Here is a 22,355-nt window from a genome sequence, read left to right as displayed (position 1 = left end):
ACAGCATACAGCACTTTGCTTGGTATTTGTCCTTGTGCCATTTCTGGTCTCATCCAGGTTCTTTGAAAAGGTGTTTAGTTTTCAGGGATTGTTAGCTTCAGCCGTCAGCATGTTAAAAGTAAACCATCACAGGGCTAATGAGTTGGCAGAAGACTTTAAAGTGGATAAAACAGAGTGACTAAACTTTTATCTGACATCATAGTTTGTTTGTAGCTCTGGTCTGGAGAATCTGGATGAACAGAAACAATGTTTATCTTATGAAGGTGTGCTGAAGTTCTCTTGTTGTTAATTTTCAATGTTTTAGCCAGTTTACGCAATCTGACGCATGCATCTTAGATTAAGTTCTGTGGCGAACGACCTGCTCCTCCCTCTCCGTCATTGTCACCTGGCCTCTTAGAGCTGTCCTTCAGCCTGGCTCAAAACAGGAGTGGGCTGGAGATGAGGAGAGGCGCAACTTTAAGCTCATTTGGGCAGCGGATGATGAGGCACACCTGATGTGAGTGGAGCCTCATCAACTCTGTCATAAAAATGCATAGTGTGCCTCTTCTCGAGTAGCCAGCTTCTATATCCATGTTTGCACACACTGGCGTCCTCTCTTGTCCAGGAAGAGAGTGGAGAGTGTACCGGCTGAGATAGATGCGTGCCATACCTGCACCCCTGGACCCCTGGTGTGAACTAGATGCGATGCCGGGGGATTGGAGCACGCGTCGTGGCCAATGGGCATGGATGCCGGGCCGCCCTTCCCCTTACACTCGACGCGGCTCCAGGGAAGACAGGCTGCCACAGTAGCCCCTGCCCCATGGACCACCAAGGGGAGCGCGTTGCAGTCGCCGAACCACGCCCTTGTCCTAGATCATTCCCCTGGACACTCCCCTTCCTACACAATGTCCCCTTCCACTGGGACACCAGGTCCCCTTTATTTTGAACACCATTATTATTTCCAATAAACTCCACACCCGCTGTGTCAGTCCCTTTCTCATCTTGCCACATTGGTGGAGAATGCGGGTACTTCCCTGAATAGAGACCCTCTCTTCCCTCTCGTCATTGTTGCCCCGCTTTTAGGGTCATCCTTCAGCCAGACTCACAACGGAAGTGGGCTGGAGATGAGGAGAGACGCAACTTTATAAGCCACGTTTGGGCAGCGGATGAGGCACACCTGATGTGAGTGGAGACTCATGAATGCTCTCATAAAAATGCAGAGCGTGCCTCTCCTCGGGGAGCCAGCTTCAATCTCCATGTGTGCACACTGGCGAACTCGCATATCCAGGAAGAGAGCGGGGAGATTACAGGCCGAAATAGATGGGCACCAGGGGATTGGAGCATTCGCCAAGGCTGGCGGGCATGGGTGCTGGGCTGCCCTTCCCCTCACGCTCACCGTGGCTCCAGGAAGCCACAGAAGCCGCCACCCCTCACGCCATGGACCACTGAGGGGAGCACATTGTGGTCGCCGGACCTCGTCCACGTCCGGGACCATTCCCTTGGACACTCCCCTTTCTACACAGTGACAGTGCCCACAGCGCAGAATTATTATGGACTATTTTATGTATAATTCATCTCAAGTCCTTAATCTAAACAGACCTACCTCACCTTCCAATCATTACTCAGGGATGATGAAGTAAAGAAAAACTGTGCCATTGTTTTATGATTTTAAACAGGATGTGTGTGATCAGGGAACACGTCACAGAGTATAAGTAAATTTTTTTTTAGTGGAGGAATGCAAGACTATAGTACAAACAAGAGTACATTTACACATTAAAGAACATTACAACAAGACAGGGGTATACAGCATGTCACAAAAAAACGAATATTCTGAGTAAAGACTATACAGAGTATTTGCGATGATATTGATCACATTGCTTTCATGTACTTACTTTTTATAACCTCCATGTATGATAAGGTCCATTTAAAAATGTTCAAATAAAGAAACATTTCCATTAGTGGTCGACTGATATAGGTTTTTTAATGGCTGATGCCGATATCCAGAGAGTAGGGTGGCCGATAGGCCGATACAATGCTGATATATCACACAATTTAATATAGTAAATAACAAACATAAAAATTGCTAAAAAACAAACAAACAAACTCTTATTTAGCACTATATTTACTAAATTTCACACAAAACAAAACAAGTGGACCATAATTCTGAGCCCAAATACCTCCACTCTGATTTGTTTCAGCTGCTGGGCTGTTTGTTTTTTTTTTTTAAATGGTAGATAGCAGTTTCTTCAAATTTCTGTTTAGTCATAAAATTGTAGTCATTTATTTGCACATGAAGAAATTGTTAATATATAAGAAAGAAGGAAATACCAGTACACACAGTAGTCCAGCAACCATGAATGGCATGTCCACATTAGCAATTGCATTTACTCAAAAAATAAATAAATAAATAAATAAACACTGAATCAAACCAATTGTACAATACCTCAGTATACAGCCTCCAGAGGTAGCATTTTCCTGGTTTCGGACGCAGCCTTGAAATTGCACTCACGAGCTCGTGTGCATCCAGCGCGAGCAGCAGCAAACTCCTGACAGTTTAAATGGCCTGGATCACCTGCTTGGATTGTCACAGGTCAGACCATCATGATTTGAGAGGAACTTTTGATCATGAAGTTTTTGATTCTGGCTGATAGAATACGCACTTCAGGGGAATATATTATATGAGCTCTCGACGGAAAGAAAACACTGGATTTTCGTGAGGTTCATGAATTACATCTGTTTAAATGAGGCATCTGTATATTTGCAAACGGTATATAATACAAGTTTTATTGATATTTGCCTTTTATCATTAAAAAGAATGTTAAAGGTGACAGGGAACTGTAGAGGAGAGACTGTTAGAATACGTGCTTCAGAGGAAGATGTATGAGTGTTCCACAGGATGCTGGATCTGCTGAAGTTGTGTGAGGTTTATTACATCTGTTTTAACAAGATATGTGCATATTTGCAGATGGTATATGATATTAGTTTTATATATATTTGTCTTTTTATCATTCGAAAAGACAGTTACAGGGAACTGTTTAGGAGAGAGAGGGAGAATGAAACAGGCGAGCAATTTAACATTATGAGCTCAAACGTGACTCCTGCGGCTCTGATATGCGGACCGTTTAAATGACACTGTGTTGCACATCGGTCTTTTATTGTAGTAACACGATGGCACGTAACAACAAAACAAACCGTGCAAGCAGGAGATTTTTGGCGGACCGTTTAAATGACACTGTGTTGCACACCGGTCTTTTATTGTAGTAACACGATGGCACGTAACAACAAAACAAACCGTGCAAGCAGGAGATTTTTGGCGCCCTCAAGAAAAAAATCTGCTGAACGGGAAAATGTATCGGTCAATGCGATTAATTAAAAAAGATAGAATATCTGCCGATATTTCGGCCTCTGCGATATATCAGTTGACCACTAATTTCCATCCCAGATTCCGATTACAGAAAATAACAGGTTTAATCATTGTATTCATGGAGTTATATACTCGTGGTTTGAGTACGATGATTGAAGCGTCCACTTGCGAGTCGCAACAGAATACAATGTAAATAAAACATAGAGATAAATGTCCCAGTGTCTACAACTGTATTATATTTACAAACAGAAGATGAGCATGCTGTAATAGTGAAAACACTGATATTAAAACACTTAAATGCTGTCTCTTCAGACTTGAGTTGAGCACTTTCATCCTCTGGGAGCTGAACAGCGTGCGCAGCTTCTCATTAACTGGGAAATCTTTGTGCTGATAATCATCTTGCTTGGATTCTATAACATATTAAAGTAGTAGATAACACACAAGGTGAAGTGCTGTGTTAATCTAAAGAAACGATTAAATGGCTGATGTTTACTGCCAAGTGCATCCAAGTTGGCTAAACTTATTGAGAAATACTACGATCATCCATAGACAGATCGATGGGCGGATGTGTGGTTACGCTATTCAGTGCTGGATGTGACGACATGCGGACTGTGATAAAGGCCTATAAACATATTTTTCTGTAGATGATTTTTCTTCTGTTTATGCATTATTATCTTGCAGTAATATTTTTTCTCATTATATTTTCATCAACAATGTGTTTTATTTAAAATAGTTTAATTATCGCCATGGTGTGTCTTTCATCTCGTCTTCATTATCCTTGATGAAATAAAAAACATCAACATTCCAGTCCTAATGGTTGAAAGACATTTATCTGGAGCATGTCCTACCTGGCAAATTTATGATAAGCTGCTGGTTAAAGCATTAAAATCACAGCCAAATCAAAACATTTAATAAATGGCTTTGTGATGCAAGATTATGGACAGATACGATTTTGTTGTGAGTGGGGCTACCCAGTAGAAGTACAAAGCAACAGAATTGAAAACCAACTGATCATCAAAATGTCTTGTCGCTTGTGGCTGGTTAAGAGAGATACACTCAGTTTAAATTGGAAGCAGTAGGATTTATCGTGTGTCACGTTATCTGGTTAAAACATGGTGTAAGATTTAATTTGAATGGTCAGGAAGTAGCCTACATTCTAAGAACCCAGGGCAAAGATTTAGAACTCTCCAGGCAGTACATGCGAGTTCAAGTTTAAATTCAAGCTTAGTGTAATGCCGTCTAAGGCGCCGCAATGAAATTCACAACTTCGTGAGAAATGTTTGACATTTGAAAAGTGGCCTGAGAAAGTGAAAGTTTAGGAACGTGGAGGGTGGCATCTGCCTTGGGCCCAGCAGCTGAAACAAATCAGAGTGGAGGTATTTGGGCTCAGAATTATGGTCCACTTTGTAGCCCTGAGAGCGCAATAAAGAATTGACTTGTGACACAGAGAGATGCTGTTCTCTGGACGATGTTACCTCCATCTGCCGAAGCTGCGTGTTTAATAGCGCACAACCTCCGTATCACTGCTCCCCAGGGCTGTCACAAAACATTCCACTTTTCAATTCTTTTTCTGTCAGTCCTTTGGGGCATTTGGGTGCTGCGATTATGTCATGCTTGCTGGTGGTGAGGCGGAAATGACAGAATGGGCATTAATGCTATATCATGTATTGAATTCTTTCATCAGAACACTACAAATTAATAAAGAAATTGTTCACCCAAAAATGAAAATTCTATTTACTCAATTTCATGTTCTTCCAAACATGTATACTAGTGTTGTCATGATACCAAAATTTCAGTAGCTGGCACCAATACCAGTAACATTTCACTGATATCACAGAAAAATATGAAGCCCAGTCTGCTCTGATTGGTCAGCTAGCCCAGTCTGTTGTGATTGGTCAACCGCTTAGAGCGTGTTTCGGAAATGTTACGCCCTTACCATAACAGAGTTTTAGCTCCCGAGGCTTCCTGAGCAACGCGTTCTTGAGGCTGGCATTATGCAAATGTGTTGCATAGTAACGTAGCTATGTCACGGAAGTAATGGCTGGACTGCAAACCAGGCATTTCAGGCAGTTCAAGAGCAGTGTTTTCTGTGGGAGAAAGTAACTCCCAAACAGCACAAACAGCTATATTACACACTAAAGGAAAGGTAAAATCCCAAAAAAACATAATAGGGCCTCATAGTTCCCGTACTTTTGACATCACTACTGTATACTGTTAGTTTTTAATTGGAATTAAACATTTTTCGAGTCTTTTTACATACAATGACCGTTTGTAGTGACTACGTATTGCAAGCTCCAAAAAGCGCAACAAAAGCATAAATATCCCCTGTTGGAATTGTTCTTCCCTATGTAGTAACCGAACATGTGCCATTTTTTTAATTCTAGACAAAAAAAAAAAAAAAAATGAAATGATGGTATGTTCTTCAAACAAAGCTGTTGTATGGCTTTAAAAGATTTGGAATATAGCAAACAAGTCATTTAAAATTGTCCACTTTTGTGTTCCACTGAAACATAAAGCAAACTTGTTTGGAACAACATGAGGGTGAGTTAACTATGACAGAATTTTCATTTTGAAGTGTACTGTTTCTTTAATGTGTTTTTTAATTTATCTATTTCCCATCATCTCCACCTTGTTTTTCAAGACGCTAGGTCCTCAAGGCCTCACGTGTGTTTTGTTTCAGTGTTGATTTAAAATGAATCACTGAAGGAGTATCTCTCTCTGAAGGGATTAGTATGTGTTTAAACTCTTGTTGTAAAACGCAGTGCCATACCAAATCTTCATTATATTTTCACACCTTTACTATGCTTCACCTCCGCTACCTAAGGATAGAGAGTTACAGAGAGATAAAGCAACATATACCCCTGTTCTATCCCAGGCAGCTGGGTGAATTTCTGTTGGTCTCCATTCTGTCACTATTTTAGAACATGCAAATGAGAGTCCCTGAATCAGCAGGAAATCTGTTGTATTGCAACAAAAGAAGAAGAGAGAAAAAAATGCAAAGAAAATAAGAATAAAAAAATCTATTGAAGAACTTGGATTGTATGTTGCATCATTTTATATATTTTTATATATTTTATTATTTTATATTTGGCTTATAAAGAGCTGAGCTCTAAACTCTAACTGTTTAAAATGTGTAATATTGTCAAGTACTTCCATTCTCTGATGTATCATGTTTTTTTTTTTCTGAAGTTAGCCAATGTGAAGTTAAAGAGACATGTGAGAAGAAATTACAGTTCATGCAAGGCACTATTTTTTTTATTTTATTTGTCGTCATCTTTTTCTTCTCCACAATTTTCTGCAGTTAATTCAGCTTGAACGTACAGAGACTCCATTCAGACTTCTTGTAGATAACTTCAGCTTTATGTGAAATTTAAAGAGGCTGTAACCAAATTTTATTAATTTTTTTGCATGGAAAGGTACGCAAAAAAATTGTCCTACTACCTGAAAGATATTAATGAAATAAGTGTCGTAAGATACCTCACCGGTCTCTGTGACAGCACTAGACTCTCTGTAAACAGTGAACAAAAATATGTCTGTGGGCCAGTTTTTGCCATGTTGCTCATAAAAGTTGTCAGTTGAGAGCACAATTTGGCTGCTGTTGTTTTTGACAAGCGCTTCTGCTCAGTCTCGGTCTCAATAAAGCTAATTTGGTATTTTTGGAGTGCAGGGTTTTGGAAAGAGGGGGCGTGGCTAATCTAACGGCATAGCTTGTGGAAAATCTAGAACAGCTAAAATCGCTTACAGCACCTTTAATATTAAAGTTTGTAAATCTCGCATTAACTTACGCAGTGATGACTTCATTGCAAAATTATCATTCTGAATTGCAATTGATCTTCTTGCATTTATTTGCATACTGAATTGGTCTTATTGTTCTCATCAATTAAACCATCTATAGCTGTTTTTACACTGACAAGACGTTTGGAGTTGAATGTTGATTCTTGTGCACAGTCGACAGAATACAAGACGCATGTTAAGTGTCACGACTATGGCAAAGTGGCTCTGACGTTGCATTTTCAAAGCCATCAACCTAAACTTACCCAAAACTTTATCATTATTCTTTTACTGATTTGCAAGCACAAGTATTTGCTTAAAGAAATGCAAATCTAGTGTATCTCTGGTAGGGCATCATTTTTTTTCAATTGGCTCTGTAAGTACAAATCTAAAATTATAACAGGAAAGAACTGTATATTTAGGGCCTGATTCACTGAAGCATTTGGCACATGCTGTCTGTTTGGCAGACTGTCTTACGATTGATTGGCAGAGAGATCTGATGAGCTCCCGTCACATACTTAACAGAAAATATGAACATGTGCTGAGGGATTTTACTGTGACAGAGGTGCACATACTGTATATTAGAGGAGAATGAAGGAATCACTTCAAACATGAGTGTTTAGAGTACAGATGTGATAGAGCAGTCATGAATATGTTTGGGCATAAATGCTAGCATCAAACAGCCCAAAGAGGTCTTATATATTTTTGGGGAGCACTATCTATTAGCATTCCCATTCATCTAAATGGCAGTTGCTTGACTAACACAAAGTTGCGGAAGGATGCAACCTGGTCGTGAGGTTGATTACGCTATATTCTTTTGCGGCTGCTACTTTCAGCTGACAGGAAAAATACAATGTCAGGCTGTTAAGAGCCCTCAAAAAATCAGTCACTTGTGTAACATTTACTGTATTATTATTATTATTATTATTATTTGCATTTTATATGTTACTCTGGAAAAATTTCTTTAGAATACATGCCTACTTTTAAATGGCCGTTTGTGTAAAAAATTTATTTTTCCCCCGTAATGGTGTAGTTACGACATCTGCTGGTATGAGCTAACTGCCAAAGCCAACCAGCCAAACCTTGACCCTTGGAATAGCCTAACTGTTTGTGGTTATCGAGTAAAGTTGTGGTCTTTCAGCTGAGGTGTTTGGTTTCTAATCAAACATTTTTTTATTTTTTTATATAATATGGAAGCCGAGGTCACAGTCTTGGTCCAGTGCCATTTTGCCATTGAGCCAGGCACTTAGCCCTGAGATACTCCCCCGGGACCTTTTACTTTGAGTAAAAATGGCCACTAAATGAAAGGTTTCAATTTCAATGATGTTTTGTTGACTTTTGGGGGCATTTTGTGAAAAAGTTGGCCCTTGGCACAAACATGAGGTCTTTCCACAATAAATCTCTCTCTCTCTCTCTCTCTCTCTCTCTCTCTCTCTCTCTCTCTCTCTCTCTCTCTCTCTCTCTCTCTCTCTCTCTCTCTCTCTCACTCACACAGACACACACACACGCACAGCTCCTACAGTGGCTTACCCTGTCCAGAGGAGATGTAGGCAGTTGTGACAGTGTGAGCAGAGGAAGACAAAGGCTTTCTGTAGCTCAACTGGTAAAGCATGACGTTAGCTATGGCAAGGTCAAGGGCTTGATAAAGCCTACTGCTGAAAATGTTTTCATGGGTTTTATTATGATAAAATGCTTCAGTCACAATCCAGTTATGATAATGTGATGCATCATAATGTATTGAATCCTGACATGTATCGTGATGTAGCCTATATTGCATTGTGACGTAGTTTTCAATACGCAGCCCTAGATAAAACCATCTGACAAATATGTAGATGTAAAGAAGTTTTTATTCATTTTAATATGCTCGCATTTTTCTATCTCTGTATCTGTCTCTTTCTGTCTCTTTATCCTAATGAACCATCTGTTTCACTCAAAGCAGGCTTACTGTCTACACACACACAAACACACAAAGGGAATTTTTTTTCCAAAGACTCTTGGCTTTATTTTCATTATTGCCTCCTGATCCTTGGTAAATAAACAGACTCATTGAATTAAATAAAACAAAAACCAGGGGACACTTTAAATCAGGGGTGCTCACACTTGTATGACATGAGATCTGCTTTTTCATAACGCTATTATAGTAAGATTGTTGGCAGTGTTGTCAAGATACAAAACTTTCAGTAGTTGGAACCTGTACCGGTGAAATTTGACAATTTTCGATACAAAGACTAATACTAACTAATTTTTTTATTAATTAAACACTGTTTCAAGTTCTCAAGTAATTATTCAATTACTTATTCAAGGAAACGGTCAGGAATAAAATAAGATTTTAAGATAAGAACAAAGAAACAAATTATGAAAACAGTGCTTAACATTTCTTAAAGCAGTATCATTACATTTTCAAGTAAATGTTTAGAAATAATAAAAAAATAAAAAATAAAGTATCAAATATACCATAGAACTGCATAGATTACAGGTCTTCACTGCAAGATTATAATACATTCATATTTTTTAAAGCTATTGTTGTTTGATTAATATTAATGGCTTAGACAGTAACAGTCCTACTGCACAGATTCAGAATACATTTTTTATTTTTATTTTTTTTTTGTCCTGGTGTTTACGTTTACTTTAGATATAACCAGGGTTTTAAATTAACACCTGCAAACCTGCGAAATGTGGGTAAATATCGGCATTGACGGGTAACTTCCTCACTCTTGCTAGACACTTTAGCGGGTGAAGTTTTCTGGGTTTTTCCTGCTTTGAACGTTCTGTGTCATGTGACTCGGAGCCGCAGCTGAAGCAAATTTCATTGTATTCTCCTCGCCTCCAGCGCTTGATACACACTAAGTATGCCTCTCATAACTGAACACGTGCAACTATGCGGGACGAATGAAGCATGCTTTCGCGTGAACCGCCACAGCGCACAACAGCATGCTCCAGAGAGCAGACAGAGCGAAACTTACGTGATTCAGCCGAGTTTCACTCGATATCGCTGCGTCAAGTGGAGACCACAAAACTTATGTGACCATTTGAATTCTACAGAGAACATTCTAGTATAAAGCTCTATTTGGAGGAAGTCAAACCTCTCAAACTGCAAGACAGCCCCTACATTATAACAGCAATGTCAAGAGCAAGAGACGACAAGTACACATTGTTAGTTTTTAAAATACACATCCTTACTATAATGTTTTTTTTTTTTTTAATGTGTTTTTTTTTTTTTTTTGTTAACTGGTACTTTAACTGTTAAAGATTCATATTAAATCTATTAGGGCAAATCTATTAGACTGTATGTTTATTACAACTGTGAAAGCTGTAGTTAAAGGTTTCTAAATGTGTTTATGCTATTTCATAACAAAGACTAGTATTTGTTTTTGTTTTTTTTTTTTTTTTTTTTTTTAAGAAAAGACTATTAACATTAACCTAACCACAGTAATGTGAAGCCATCCATGGTCTTACCTGTGGTAATGGCCTTATCATTACAAATGCCACTGAAACACTGAAAGCTCAATGGTAAACTTTCATATAGGCAAGTGCAATTTAGAATGAAGGGGTTAAAATCTGAACTTCCATGAGTTGTTGACAAATTATTGACAAATTTTCCTAGATTTTTCCACATTTTCAAGTTCTATCCTACTCCTGTTCTAACTGTCTATATTTAATTTCAGATATTCCAAAGGTGAATTAAATCATCAGGCTTGTGTTCTGCTGAACTAATATCATTCTTGTTCAAATAAAATGTCCAAACAAATGCATGCAGTTAAAGTCTCTGGTTACCTTTATCACTTTTTGTGGGAAGGGGGATTTTGGCTAGTGAAGATGCTGAGTAGATAGTGACCTTGGAAAACTACTAGCCAAAGTGGCCGGTAAGCCAAAAAAGTTAATTTCAAACCATGGACATGACTGATTGTGTTTCTATTAATACCTTGCCAAGACAGGCATTTTGAAGTGTATTTGACCGTTACACAAGCGCGTATCTGCATTACAGTGAGCACTCTTTTACAGCACACATATTAGCATGCACATAGAAAGGAGCCGCCTGTCAGTCAAACCATGTGTGGGGGGCAAATTTCCTAAACGTAGGATGGCAGGGGATGAGTCATTCATATTCATGAGGAAAGTGATACCTGATTGGTTGGAGAAACTGTAACCCAACCCTAACTCTATCCAATCAGGTAAAGCTTTCCTCATAAATATGAATGAGTCTTCCCCTGGTATCCTAAGTTTTAGATATCTGTGCATGGGGAAGCCAAAATAAGGAAATAAAAAGTGATCTTTAAGATTCTCATTATTTGTGTAGTTTCTCTTTCTGCTCCCTTTCCCTTTTGACCTGTTAAAGAGATTGACCAGTGGTTGTCTTGCGATCGACCAGTCAATCACGATCAACGTAATAAGCACCCCTGCTTTAAATTATAACTGGAAGCTCTTTGTGTAATCATATCTGAACTGTCTTTGAAACAAAATAAACATGAATACTGATTATACTTTCTCTCTCTATCTGTAGTGTGTGAGAGCAGGAGTGGTGGTAGTGATCTCGTGCCCAGGTTCTCATCCTCCTTACCTACATACCTCCCCGTGTTCTGCCAACTGCAGGGTGCAGAGTCATCCTTCTTTCTCCGGGAGGCCACGCAGGAAGTGATGCGTAACGGGAGCTTGCAGACACGCAGTGAGCCGATCTTTCTCCACTTGCCCGAAGCTGGCCCTTCACCCCTTTTGTCGGTCAACTGTAGCTATGGCAACTTCACCGCAGAGGAACCTGTACCACCTGAATTCCTCCAGGGGGCGCTGCCACACTCCTTTCACACCTCTACACACATGACACTGGGCTGGAAGGTGAGAGCACACCTAGTGACAAGAAGGATAGGATTTGATCGTTCAAAAATCCAGGTGTTGTTTTACCTTGCGGGCCGCAGGTGGGAGGATATGGATCCTCCTGCCGAACTTTTGCCCTGTATCCATGTCATTGGGATTCGCGACCCAGGGGAAGGTTCTGTATCAGCTGCCTGCCGACTAGAGGGAAACATGGGAATCTGTGTAGCCCAGCTTGGTGTCCCTACAACCTGGTTCAACCCTCCTCCTCCACCACGTAGACGCACACAGGAACCCGTCCCTGTCACGGTTGAGCTGCACTTCTCCATCCTGCCTCCAGAGGGCCTGGGCAGAGAGTGTGTTGCAGGTAGGGTGCAAGGAAAGGCTGTAGGACAAGAAGGGGATATGCAGAGGATTGGAACAGTGACTATTGCTACTGGGGAGAACAAAGCACCCAAAAACAGACTCAGACTGGATGGGGACGTAGAGATTGTGGTGCCGCCCAGCCCAGTCAAACAAGGACAGTCTGTGGGATTTCAAATACTGATGAATTCCGCAACCACCACTGAGCAGTTCATATTGAGGTAGGATAACACACAAATGTACACATGTATGAATGCTGGATATCTTTTGTATTCAAACAGTACTCAATAATAGTGTGTAAAAATGCATCGCATTACACTGGGGTGTAACGGTTCACTCATCTCACGATTTGGTTCTGTTCACGATACTGAACTCACGGTTCGGTTTGTTTCAAGATACTTTAGTTTAAACTAAGCCTGAATCAAGAAAAGTTAAGACTGATGAAAGTTTTTTCTTTTATTTTTATTATTACTTTATAGACATATGCAAAACAGTTTGTTTCCTTAAAAATATAGCTTAAAGTCCTGTTTTTAAAAAATGGTGACACCAAATGGAAATATTAACTAATAATTCTGCTTACTGAAAATATAGGAATTATGTTAAATATATGCTGCTTACTGTCACTGATTACAAACATTTAAAGTATTTTGAAATGCATGCTTATCCAGTTAAATAATAATTTACTGATGAAATCAAATTAAACATGACATTTGACATTCCCCATAGCATTATTATACATAATATTCAGCATTATATATAGTAGATTATTATGGAACTCTCCATAAACCTCTGTAAATGGAAATTTTTTTCTCGCACTGTCAGAGCAGGTCAGTCTCGCGCTTCAAATGGACATTCGATCCCTTGTGCTGAAAAGGCGCGTCTCACTATCGCTCCTGGTTTCACTTTCAGCATTCGCAGTTTGAGCCAAACTCATTGTACAACACCTTTGGCTGCTAGTGTGCAATTGTATTTTAGATCTCCTTGTGCCAATGAAGCGATTTCCATTAGTGCCCGACCAATATATCGGTCGGCCGATATTAGCCTTTCACCGATATATCGGTATCTGTGTATATTTTACCGATAGGCGCCGATATGAAAACTTTTTTTCAGAACATATAATGCAGAAAACAATGCTTTAGAATTGGTGTCATAGCGTAGTTTGTCCAGCAGAGCGAGCTCCGACTCCATTGTTTACAGAGCTGAGCTGACAATGGCTCTGCAGACAGGGCGGAGTTGAGCAGTGTCTCTGTAAGTTAACTAGTTTGTGAAATACGTACTGGAAACTTAATAAACAATGACTCCATCATTTTCCCTTTTCAATATTACTAATATAACATTAACCTTGTCCCTGACAACCATGTCACTCATGTCTGTTTGCTGATAGCCAGCTATAGTTTGTCAGTGCAGTAAGTAATGTAGCAGATTGAAAGGTAAACATCAGAGCATCTTTTTGCAGCTCAACAGACAACGGTGTGGTGGTGGATTATGTCTGATGAATGTTGATTTCATGCTATGTTGTTACCTAGTTGGTGAGACACAATGCTGGAAAGTAAAATAAACAACGTCCGTCTTCTACTCTCCGTGACAATGAGCTTATAGCTAACTAGCTAACCACGTAGCTACTTTCATTGCTTGTCAGCTGAGTGGAAGCTAATGTGTAAACATGTATTCACCAAACTGTTTTGTTCAGGATTCACAGTTTGGTACCCCCTTCAACCGAACATGTCCAGTCATTGCATTTATAAAATGTAATATTTAAAAGTCTGGTTTTCCACCATTAAAAGTTTCCCCTCAACTTGTACAGCAGAATACGGTGCAACACAGCTTGTCTCGGTAGGTGTAAATGCTTCTTGTTTTACAACCTGCCTCTAATTGACTGCCAGTATTAATATAGTCAGCATTTGAATGATACTAAACAGTACTGATGTTTATTTAGCTATTTATTTTATTTTTTATTTATTCTTTATTTAAATGGTCAGCATTTGACTGATACTAAACAGTACTGATGTTTATTTAGCTATTTATTTTATTTTTATTTATTCTTCATTTAAATGGTCAGCATTTGACTGATACTAAACAGTACTGATGTTTATTTAGCTATTTATTTTTTTGTATTTATTTATTTTAATGGTCAGCATTTGACTGATACTAAACAGTACTGATGTTTATTTAGCTATTTGTTTTATTTATTCTTTATTTTAATGGTCAACATTTGACTGATACTTAACAGTACTGATGTTTATTTAGCTATTTGTTTTATTTTTATTCTTTATTTAAATAGTCAGCAATTGACTTATACTAAACATACAGTACTGATGTTTATTAAGCTATTTATTGTATTTTTATTTATTCTTTATTTTCTCAGTGTTCATTTCTAGAATTTGTTGACAATGTATTATAATAATAATGTCAAATATTCTTTGATAAAAAAATATTTGTTTAAGAAAGCAGCCTTCTGAGTACCTTTGCATAGTCATATCGGTGCAAAACCGGTGAAAAATCCACATAGAAAAGGTCTGTTTTCATTCCAGCTCAAACATTGGCCACCATATCCGTAATCGTTGAATTTTCCCTCTCTAAAATCGGTATCGGTCTCAAAAATCCCATATCAGTTGGGCTCTAATTTCCATCCGTCAAATTTTTTAACCGCTATGCATTGTGCCACGATAAACCATTACACCCCTATAATACACCGATCTAACAATTTACATTTTAATGCATCGGGTACAGAATTTAATAATCAGTTATAATGACTAATGTGAATTACATATATGTATTATTGTAAGGTCATGCCATAAAATTCTTGACCCATTTTTGAGGTGTAGTGTTTCTGTAGCTCAATTGGTACTGATAAAACATGTACCTTACAGTCATTTAAGGTATATTTTGCGTAAAAGTGTTTGCCATAAATATAATGTAAAAATCCACTACAGTGTAAATTGTCCCTCCAGTTACATTTGTCTCTTCAGTCTATTTAAAAAAAAAAAAAAACAGTAGTAGTATCAAAATAATCCAATCGAACCGAATGACTAAATCTTGTCAGATTTCATAATGCAACACATTTATTAAAGGATCATAATGGAATCAAATCATTGTCAGAGCAAATATTTACACCCCTAGTACTCGCACAATTCAACAGCAACATTTATATACATAGATACACTTTGGTGATCTTAAAAGTCACAGTTCACATATGCATACACACCACTGCTCGCTAGCTGACAGCTATCCAGACTGGAGGCCTTGGGGCTTTCCCAGACATATGATAGATTAGACTTATTCATCACTGCACAGATAAAGCAGAGCTCGAAACTATTGCCGTACACATGCCGCCAGCTCCAATCCTTTTATAATGGCAATAATTAGTTTCTGCCTTCAGCATGTTATAATCATTAAAATGGATGAAGAAACACTCTGTTGAGGTTGTTTCAGGGGGCAAAACATCCGATAATGGGGAAGCTGATGTAAATACAGACCAGTTTTTAGGTGGACGTATACGTCTGTACATTAATTCAGGAGAACAACCTGTCCCTTCAACAGGTTAGGTAGACCCATTAAAATGTACAGTTTTCTATTTAAAGAAATAGTTCATCCACAATATAAAAAATTCTTTCATCATATACTCAACCTCTAGTTGTTCCAAACCTGTATGACTGACTGACTTCTTTGGAACACAAAAGATATTTCATTCCCATACAATGGAAGTGAATAGTGACTGAGGCTAACAATATACCTAACATGTTTTGTGTTCCACAGAAGTCATACGGGTTTGGAACAACAAGAGGTTGAAAAAATTATGACATAACTGCAATTTTCAGGTTTACAATCTATTTAAAGGTGCACTCAGTAAATTTTGTCTGTGTCATCTTGAACTTAACACTGACACCTAGCAGCTTGGATGCAGCATCATTTAAAATCAGTAGTTTTCAGTTTCAGATGCCATTGTAGAAATCAAGTATTCAGTCAGCCATGATTACTTTAATCAATGAGTGAAAGTGTCAAATAACAGGGCGGTAACTGAGATTAAGCGAATAGTATTCAGCTGGTCATTTTATTCTGACATGGCAGACCCATGTGTGGACCCTCTCCTTGTAGAATAAAACAGCTTTTATAAGGTTACTGATATGATTGGAGTCTTCATTTTAATGTGAGTGGTCATGATTTCCTACATATATTGCAAAATCACAATTCATGTCTTTTAGGAGTTAAACTTTTTTAATGAGGAAAAAATTAGTGCACATTTAAAGCTGAAGTGTGTAATTTCTGTGCCACTAACGTCACCAATCGCAATTGCAAAAATAATGTTTGTTTTCATACAGGTTTGCTAATCACTCCCCTGTCTTCCATTGGTCATGTCTAACAAATAGTCCAGACCTGAACTCATGCCTTATTTTGAGCCATTGTTGCTATGTCAGGCTGCTCAAACAAAAATAAATGTTTGATACCACCACAGTCTTTACACATTTCGGGGAAATCAACCCACAACTGGCTAACCTAAAGTCGTCTCTGCATGTTAAGGTACCTCCTGGGATAGAAGAAAGTATTTTACAATCTAAACAATTATGCACTTCAGCTTTAAACTGAGAGAAACTCCAGTTTTCTTTTTTTAAAGTCTTAGTGATGCCATCTCAGTGTGTTTGTGTCTGAGGTTACGAACATCTGCTGGAGAATCACTATGTAAAATGTCTCTACCATCTCAATTAAATTTCGTCAGCAAAGAGACAGATGCATGCTGGCAGAGGAACATGCCATTGTCTCTGCTAGTTGAACGATGCCGCAACATCAAAGACACTCCTGCTGGTGTCGTTTGGGTCTATAAAAGATGTGTGATGTCTTTCATTTCACCACCTGCTATCTGTTTAGATGGAGAAAATCAAAATGTTTTCCTCCTACCCATTATGGGGAAAATCTGCTAGCCATTGTTTGTTTGACTAGAAAATAAGAAATTTCTACCCTCATTGTTGCCGAGGAGTAGATTGCAATAGCTAAAAATAGCCACATTTGTTCCTCAAATCAAAACCGAGTGTGTATAGTTTGTGTTTTTCCTTGTTTGTACGTCGTTTGTACAGGAAATTTTAGTCGTCCCAACAAAGACGGAATCTTTATATATTCTCTGTCTTCTGTCACAATGTTTGAAGTTTTTACGCCTATATCAGCAGCCTTAAAAAAGACTGTTATATTTGTCTTCACTTACAGGAATACATTTCTAAATTTCGGCATTTTTTTCTAAAGTTAAGATATACCTGTTATATATGTCTTAATTATTGTTTGCATTAGTTCAGATTACTCTTGTCAAAGTTTGAAAATGAATGTGTCTTGAGGAAGAAGCGTTTATTTTGTTCAAACATCATAAAATTGGCATTAACTTTCAAATAAACAAGGACATTTAATTCTTTGCAACCATGATAACAGCATTTTCTTTGCAAGTTAGTTAGGTGGTTTTCAATATAAATGCTGTTTTAAATACTCATGGCACAAATTAAGCAAAGCAAATTCCTAAAAAAAAAAAAAAAACAAACAAAAAAACAATCAGTTATTTATTTATTTATAATATGGCTTTATAATATGGTTTTCTCATTTACCTTTTTTTAACCTTTCAAAAAAAGTACTGTGGCAGTACCATGATATGAGATGGTAATCCCAAAGCATCCCCTTTGATATATACAGTAGCATACTTCTCAATGATTTCCATATTCATATATCATGAATTTATATACCATGTATATTGTATTATGATACATATAGAAAAACCATGATGATGTTTTGCTTTTGTCTGATTTGTGTGTGTCTTGTAGGAATTTGAGTTTAGATGCATTAGAACATCTCATGTGATCAGAGTTTTGGAATTAGCTGTCTGTCTGTCTTGTTCCATCATATATGCCTTCCACAAATCTTTCAAAATATGTTTTTACAGGAGATGTATTTGCAAATCATAACATGATGCTTGCTGAATTTACATTCAGTACAGTTCTTTCCAATGGTTTGCCAATCAGTAAGCACAGCTGTCTAAACTATTTTGCATATTTTATTGGATAGAAGATTTTTACTGTTTTCACACAATTTGCAAGAGTAGGGCCCTGTATTTTAACAACTCAAAATATAATTACCTTCAAAAATCTCTTGCTCTTGGCTTATGGTTTTTAAGCTGATGAGAAAAAGAACAAAGAAAGAAAGAGCAAAAGAAAGAGCACCATCAGTGGTGCTTGTTTGTGCAATAAAATGATTACCAATTGCACTGCATGGTCAAACTTGCATTGATATTAAGTTCCTTCGCTGTTTTTGCCATCACATCTGTCTGTATCCCTCTTATCCTTTTCACGATACTAAAATTTCAGTAGTCTGTACCGATACCAGTAGGCCTGTCGTGATTATTAAATAATCGTCTGATCTTGGTTATTTGATCTAACTGCGATTATTGCACACTTCTAATTCCAATTACATTTTAATGCCCAAATAAGGAAATTAAGTTAATATATACAAAAAATACCATCAACAGTGCATTTGTGTGTCATTCAGTTGAACTTCGAGCGTCACTGAGCCGGACTGCGGTCATCAACCAGTGGTACGTTTCCCAAAAGCATCATTAGCCAAATATGGTCGCAAGTTCCATCATTACCAACATAGTTCAACGATTTGGTGTTTCCCAAAAACACAGCTCTTTACCTGTGGTAAGAAGCATAGTTCCTTATTAGTTTTCTGTGCAGACATCATTTGACACTGCTGAGACTTGTATATCTTTTATTCCATATATATCTTTCATGCTGTCAAGAATTTGACCATGTTTACATGCATTTAAGACATTATTCTGGGATTTTGCAGAAAGCAGCCTCCTGAAACATCACGTACAGTGGTGTGAAAAAGTGTTTGCCCCCTTCCTGATTTCTTATTTTTTTGCATGTTTGTCACACTTAAATGTTTCAGATTATCAAACAAGTTTAAATATTAGTCATAGATAACACAGGTAAACACAAAATGCAGTTTTTAAATGAAGGTTGTTATTATTAAGGGAAAACAAAATCCAAACCTACATGGCCCTGTGTGAAAAAGTGATTGCGCCGTAAACCTAATAACTGGTTGGGCCACCCTTAGCAGCAACAACTGCAATCAAGCGTTTGTGATAACTTGCAATGAGTCTTTTACAGCGCTGTGGAGGAATTTTGGCCCACTCATCTTTGCAGAATTGTTGTAATTCAGCCACATTGGAGGGTTTTCGAGCATGAACTGCCTTTCTAAGGTTATGCCACAGCATCTCAATAGGATTCAGGTCAGGACTTTGACTAGGCCACTCCAAAGTCTTCATTTTGTTTTTCTTCAGCCATTCAGAGGTGGACTTGCTGGTGTGTTTTGGATCATTGTCCTGCTGCAGAACCCAAGTTCACTTCAGCTTGAGGTCACGAACAGATGGCCGGACATTCTCCTTCAGGATTTTTGGTAGACAGCAGAATTCATGGTTCCATTTATCACAGCAAGTCTTCCAGGTCCTGAAGCAGCAAAACAGCCCCAGACCATCACACTACCACCACCATATTTTACTGCTGGTATGATGTTCTTTTTCTGAAATGCGGTGTTACTTTTACGCCAGATGTAATGGGACACACACCTTCCAAAAAGTTCAACTTTTGTCTTGTCAGTCCACAGAGTATTTTCCCAAAAGTCTTGGGGATCATCAAGATGTTTTCTGGCAAAAATGAGATGAGCCTTAATGTTCTTTTTGCTCAGCAGTGGTTTTCGTCTTGGAACTCTGCCATGCAGGCCATTTTTGTCCAGTCTCTTTCTTATGGTGGAGTCATGAACACTGACCTTAACTGAGGCAAGTGAGGCCTGCAGTTCTTTGGATGTTGTTGTGGGGTCTTTTGTGACCCCTTGGATGAGTCGTCGCTGCGCTCTTGGGGTAATTTTGGTCGGCCGGCCACTCTTGGGAAGGTTCACCACTGTTCCATGTTTTCGCCATTTGTGGATAATGGCTCTCACTGTGGTTCTCTGGAGTCCCAAAGCTTTAGAAATGGCTTTATAACCTTTTCCAGACTGATAGATCTCAATTACTTTCTTTCTCATTTGTTCCTGAATTTCTTTGGATCTCGGCATGATGTCTAGCTTTTGAAGATCTTTTGGTCTACTTCACTTTGTCAGGCAGGTCCTATTTAAGTGATTTCTTGATTGAGAACAGGTGTGGCAGTAATCAGGCCTGGGTGTGGCTAGAGAAATTGAACTCAGGTGTGATAAACCACAGTTAAATTATGTTTTAACAGGTGGGGCAAACACTTTTTCACACAGGGCCATGTAGGTTTGGATTTTGTTTTCCCTTAATAATAACAACCTTCATTTAAAAACTGCATTTTGTGTTTACTTGTGTTATCTTTGACTAATATTGAAACTTGTTTGATGATCTGAAACATTTAAGTGTGACAAACATGCAAAAAAATAAGAAATCAGGAAGGGGGCAAACACTTTTTCACACCACTGTAAATGTGAATGAAGCCTTTTAAGGGATTAAAGCCTGTTAAGAGAAAGCGCATATCACACACAGCTTTTATCTGTTTGTTAACGCATAAGTGACGTTACTATGTTTTTGAAGATTATGCGTATGCTCAGGTGTGTCAGGGAACACCGAAGTCTAATATAGAGAGGGTAATCCATCTATTGCAGCGCAAATTGCATACCACTTTCATGTCTTCAGCTGCTTTCTCGCATTAAACGGCTTTCTGGTGTACGTGTAAATGAGCTATTATAATTTAATATTTGCGGAAGTTATTAATCCACCCCCTGAGTAAAGTCATTAATGACAGCTCAACCAACGTGGTTCGAATGATGAATGCGCGACATAGTTGCTTCAGTTTTGGGAAACATTCATGACTAGCTAGTTAATTTCTACAACGATGCATCGTACTATTATGGTTACGCAGTGTAGGATCTCATGGGTCAAAGAATCGTTAATTTCCACTTTCAGAGGCCCCTGGAAATCCCTCAAAAGCCATAAACTAAGAAACTGACAAAATGGCTCCTTAAAGTCTGGCATAACCCAGCTAAATGCGATAAGGATGACCATCTGCGTAACTTAATCATCTTGAGAAACAAGGGCAGATCTGTCCGAACACACACTTGGAAAACCCCCTCCGCTTCAAGGGCAGAGGTTATGGGCAATAAAACACACAGAGCTAAAGCAGCTTTCCTTGTAAAGACCCTCGTGTTTGCGCGATTCTAATACTAGGACATTTAATCTTAATCCAGGAACATTACACACAAAGTCACAGTACTTTGCTGAGTTAACCCTATAAAATGTACAGAATGCATCCAGACCCAAAATGTATACAAAACCTAGCTTTGCTAGATAATTCTGAAAATGACTTTATGACCTGTGATCAATTTTATAACTGACAAATGAATGATTATAGCCTGATGTACCTTTTAAAATATGTGTAGTGATTTGTAATCACTTATAACTGACAAATCGATGATTTTAATCTTGTATTATTCATGTCATTCTACTAAGAATGGTAACTATTCAAGGCTTAACCTGATAATATACCCTGACAATCAGGTTTCTCATAACGTGTAATGTATTATCCATGTTGTAAAACCAATTAATTTACTAGTATGATCTTACTATTTAGTTGTTACTTACATGTGGAATATTCACGAAAGTATATCTTATTTAGTATGTTAATGCTTGCATGTTTATGCAGAGAATGTTGATGACAACGAATGTCATGTTTCTTGCACCGTTTTCAAGCTATAAAAGTTCATGATTAAACATGCACTATTTTGAGCAGGAAATTTGTGAGAATCCTCCACACAAAGGATTGTAAATCAACTTTGAAAAGGACAGACCAGTTGACCATGTGACTCTGAAAAACCACTTCTGATTGGCTCAGAACACCTTTGGGGTGTTTCCAATCTCAACGCAAAACTCTCGTACCAAGGAGGAACGCCCTCTCTAGAGGTCTTCTTCGGCTCTCTTGCTTCTTCACTTCCTCTGCGGCTCTGCATCCTCTGCACTCTTGCCCTCATGGCTTGCAGCCTTCGTGCCATGTAGAGACCAAGGAAACTTGGGACACGAAGTCCCAAGGAAGCC

The 22,355-nt window shown here is 38.3% G+C and overlaps 1 protein-coding gene across 1 annotated transcript in view; it reads left to right on the top strand.

Moving 5' to 3' along the window:
- LOC127418497 (transmembrane protein 132C-like) overlaps positions 1-22,355 on the top strand; it is a 348,303-nt gene that overhangs the window by 123,452 nt on the left and 202,496 nt on the right. Inside the window, exon 2 of the mRNA XM_051659094.1 lies at positions 11,616-12,504. Coding sequence (XP_051515054.1) covers positions 11,616-12,504 — 889 coding nt within the window. The remainder of the gene's footprint in view (positions 1-11,615; positions 12,505-22,355) is intronic.

This window comes from Myxocyprinus asiaticus, chromosome 3, assembly GCF_019703515.2.
Source record: "Myxocyprinus asiaticus isolate MX2 ecotype Aquarium Trade chromosome 3, UBuf_Myxa_2, whole genome shotgun sequence".
Taxonomy (NCBI): Eukaryota; Metazoa; Chordata; class Actinopteri; order Cypriniformes; family Catostomidae; genus Myxocyprinus; species Myxocyprinus asiaticus.
This window is presented reverse-complemented; position numbering and strand designations above follow the sequence as displayed.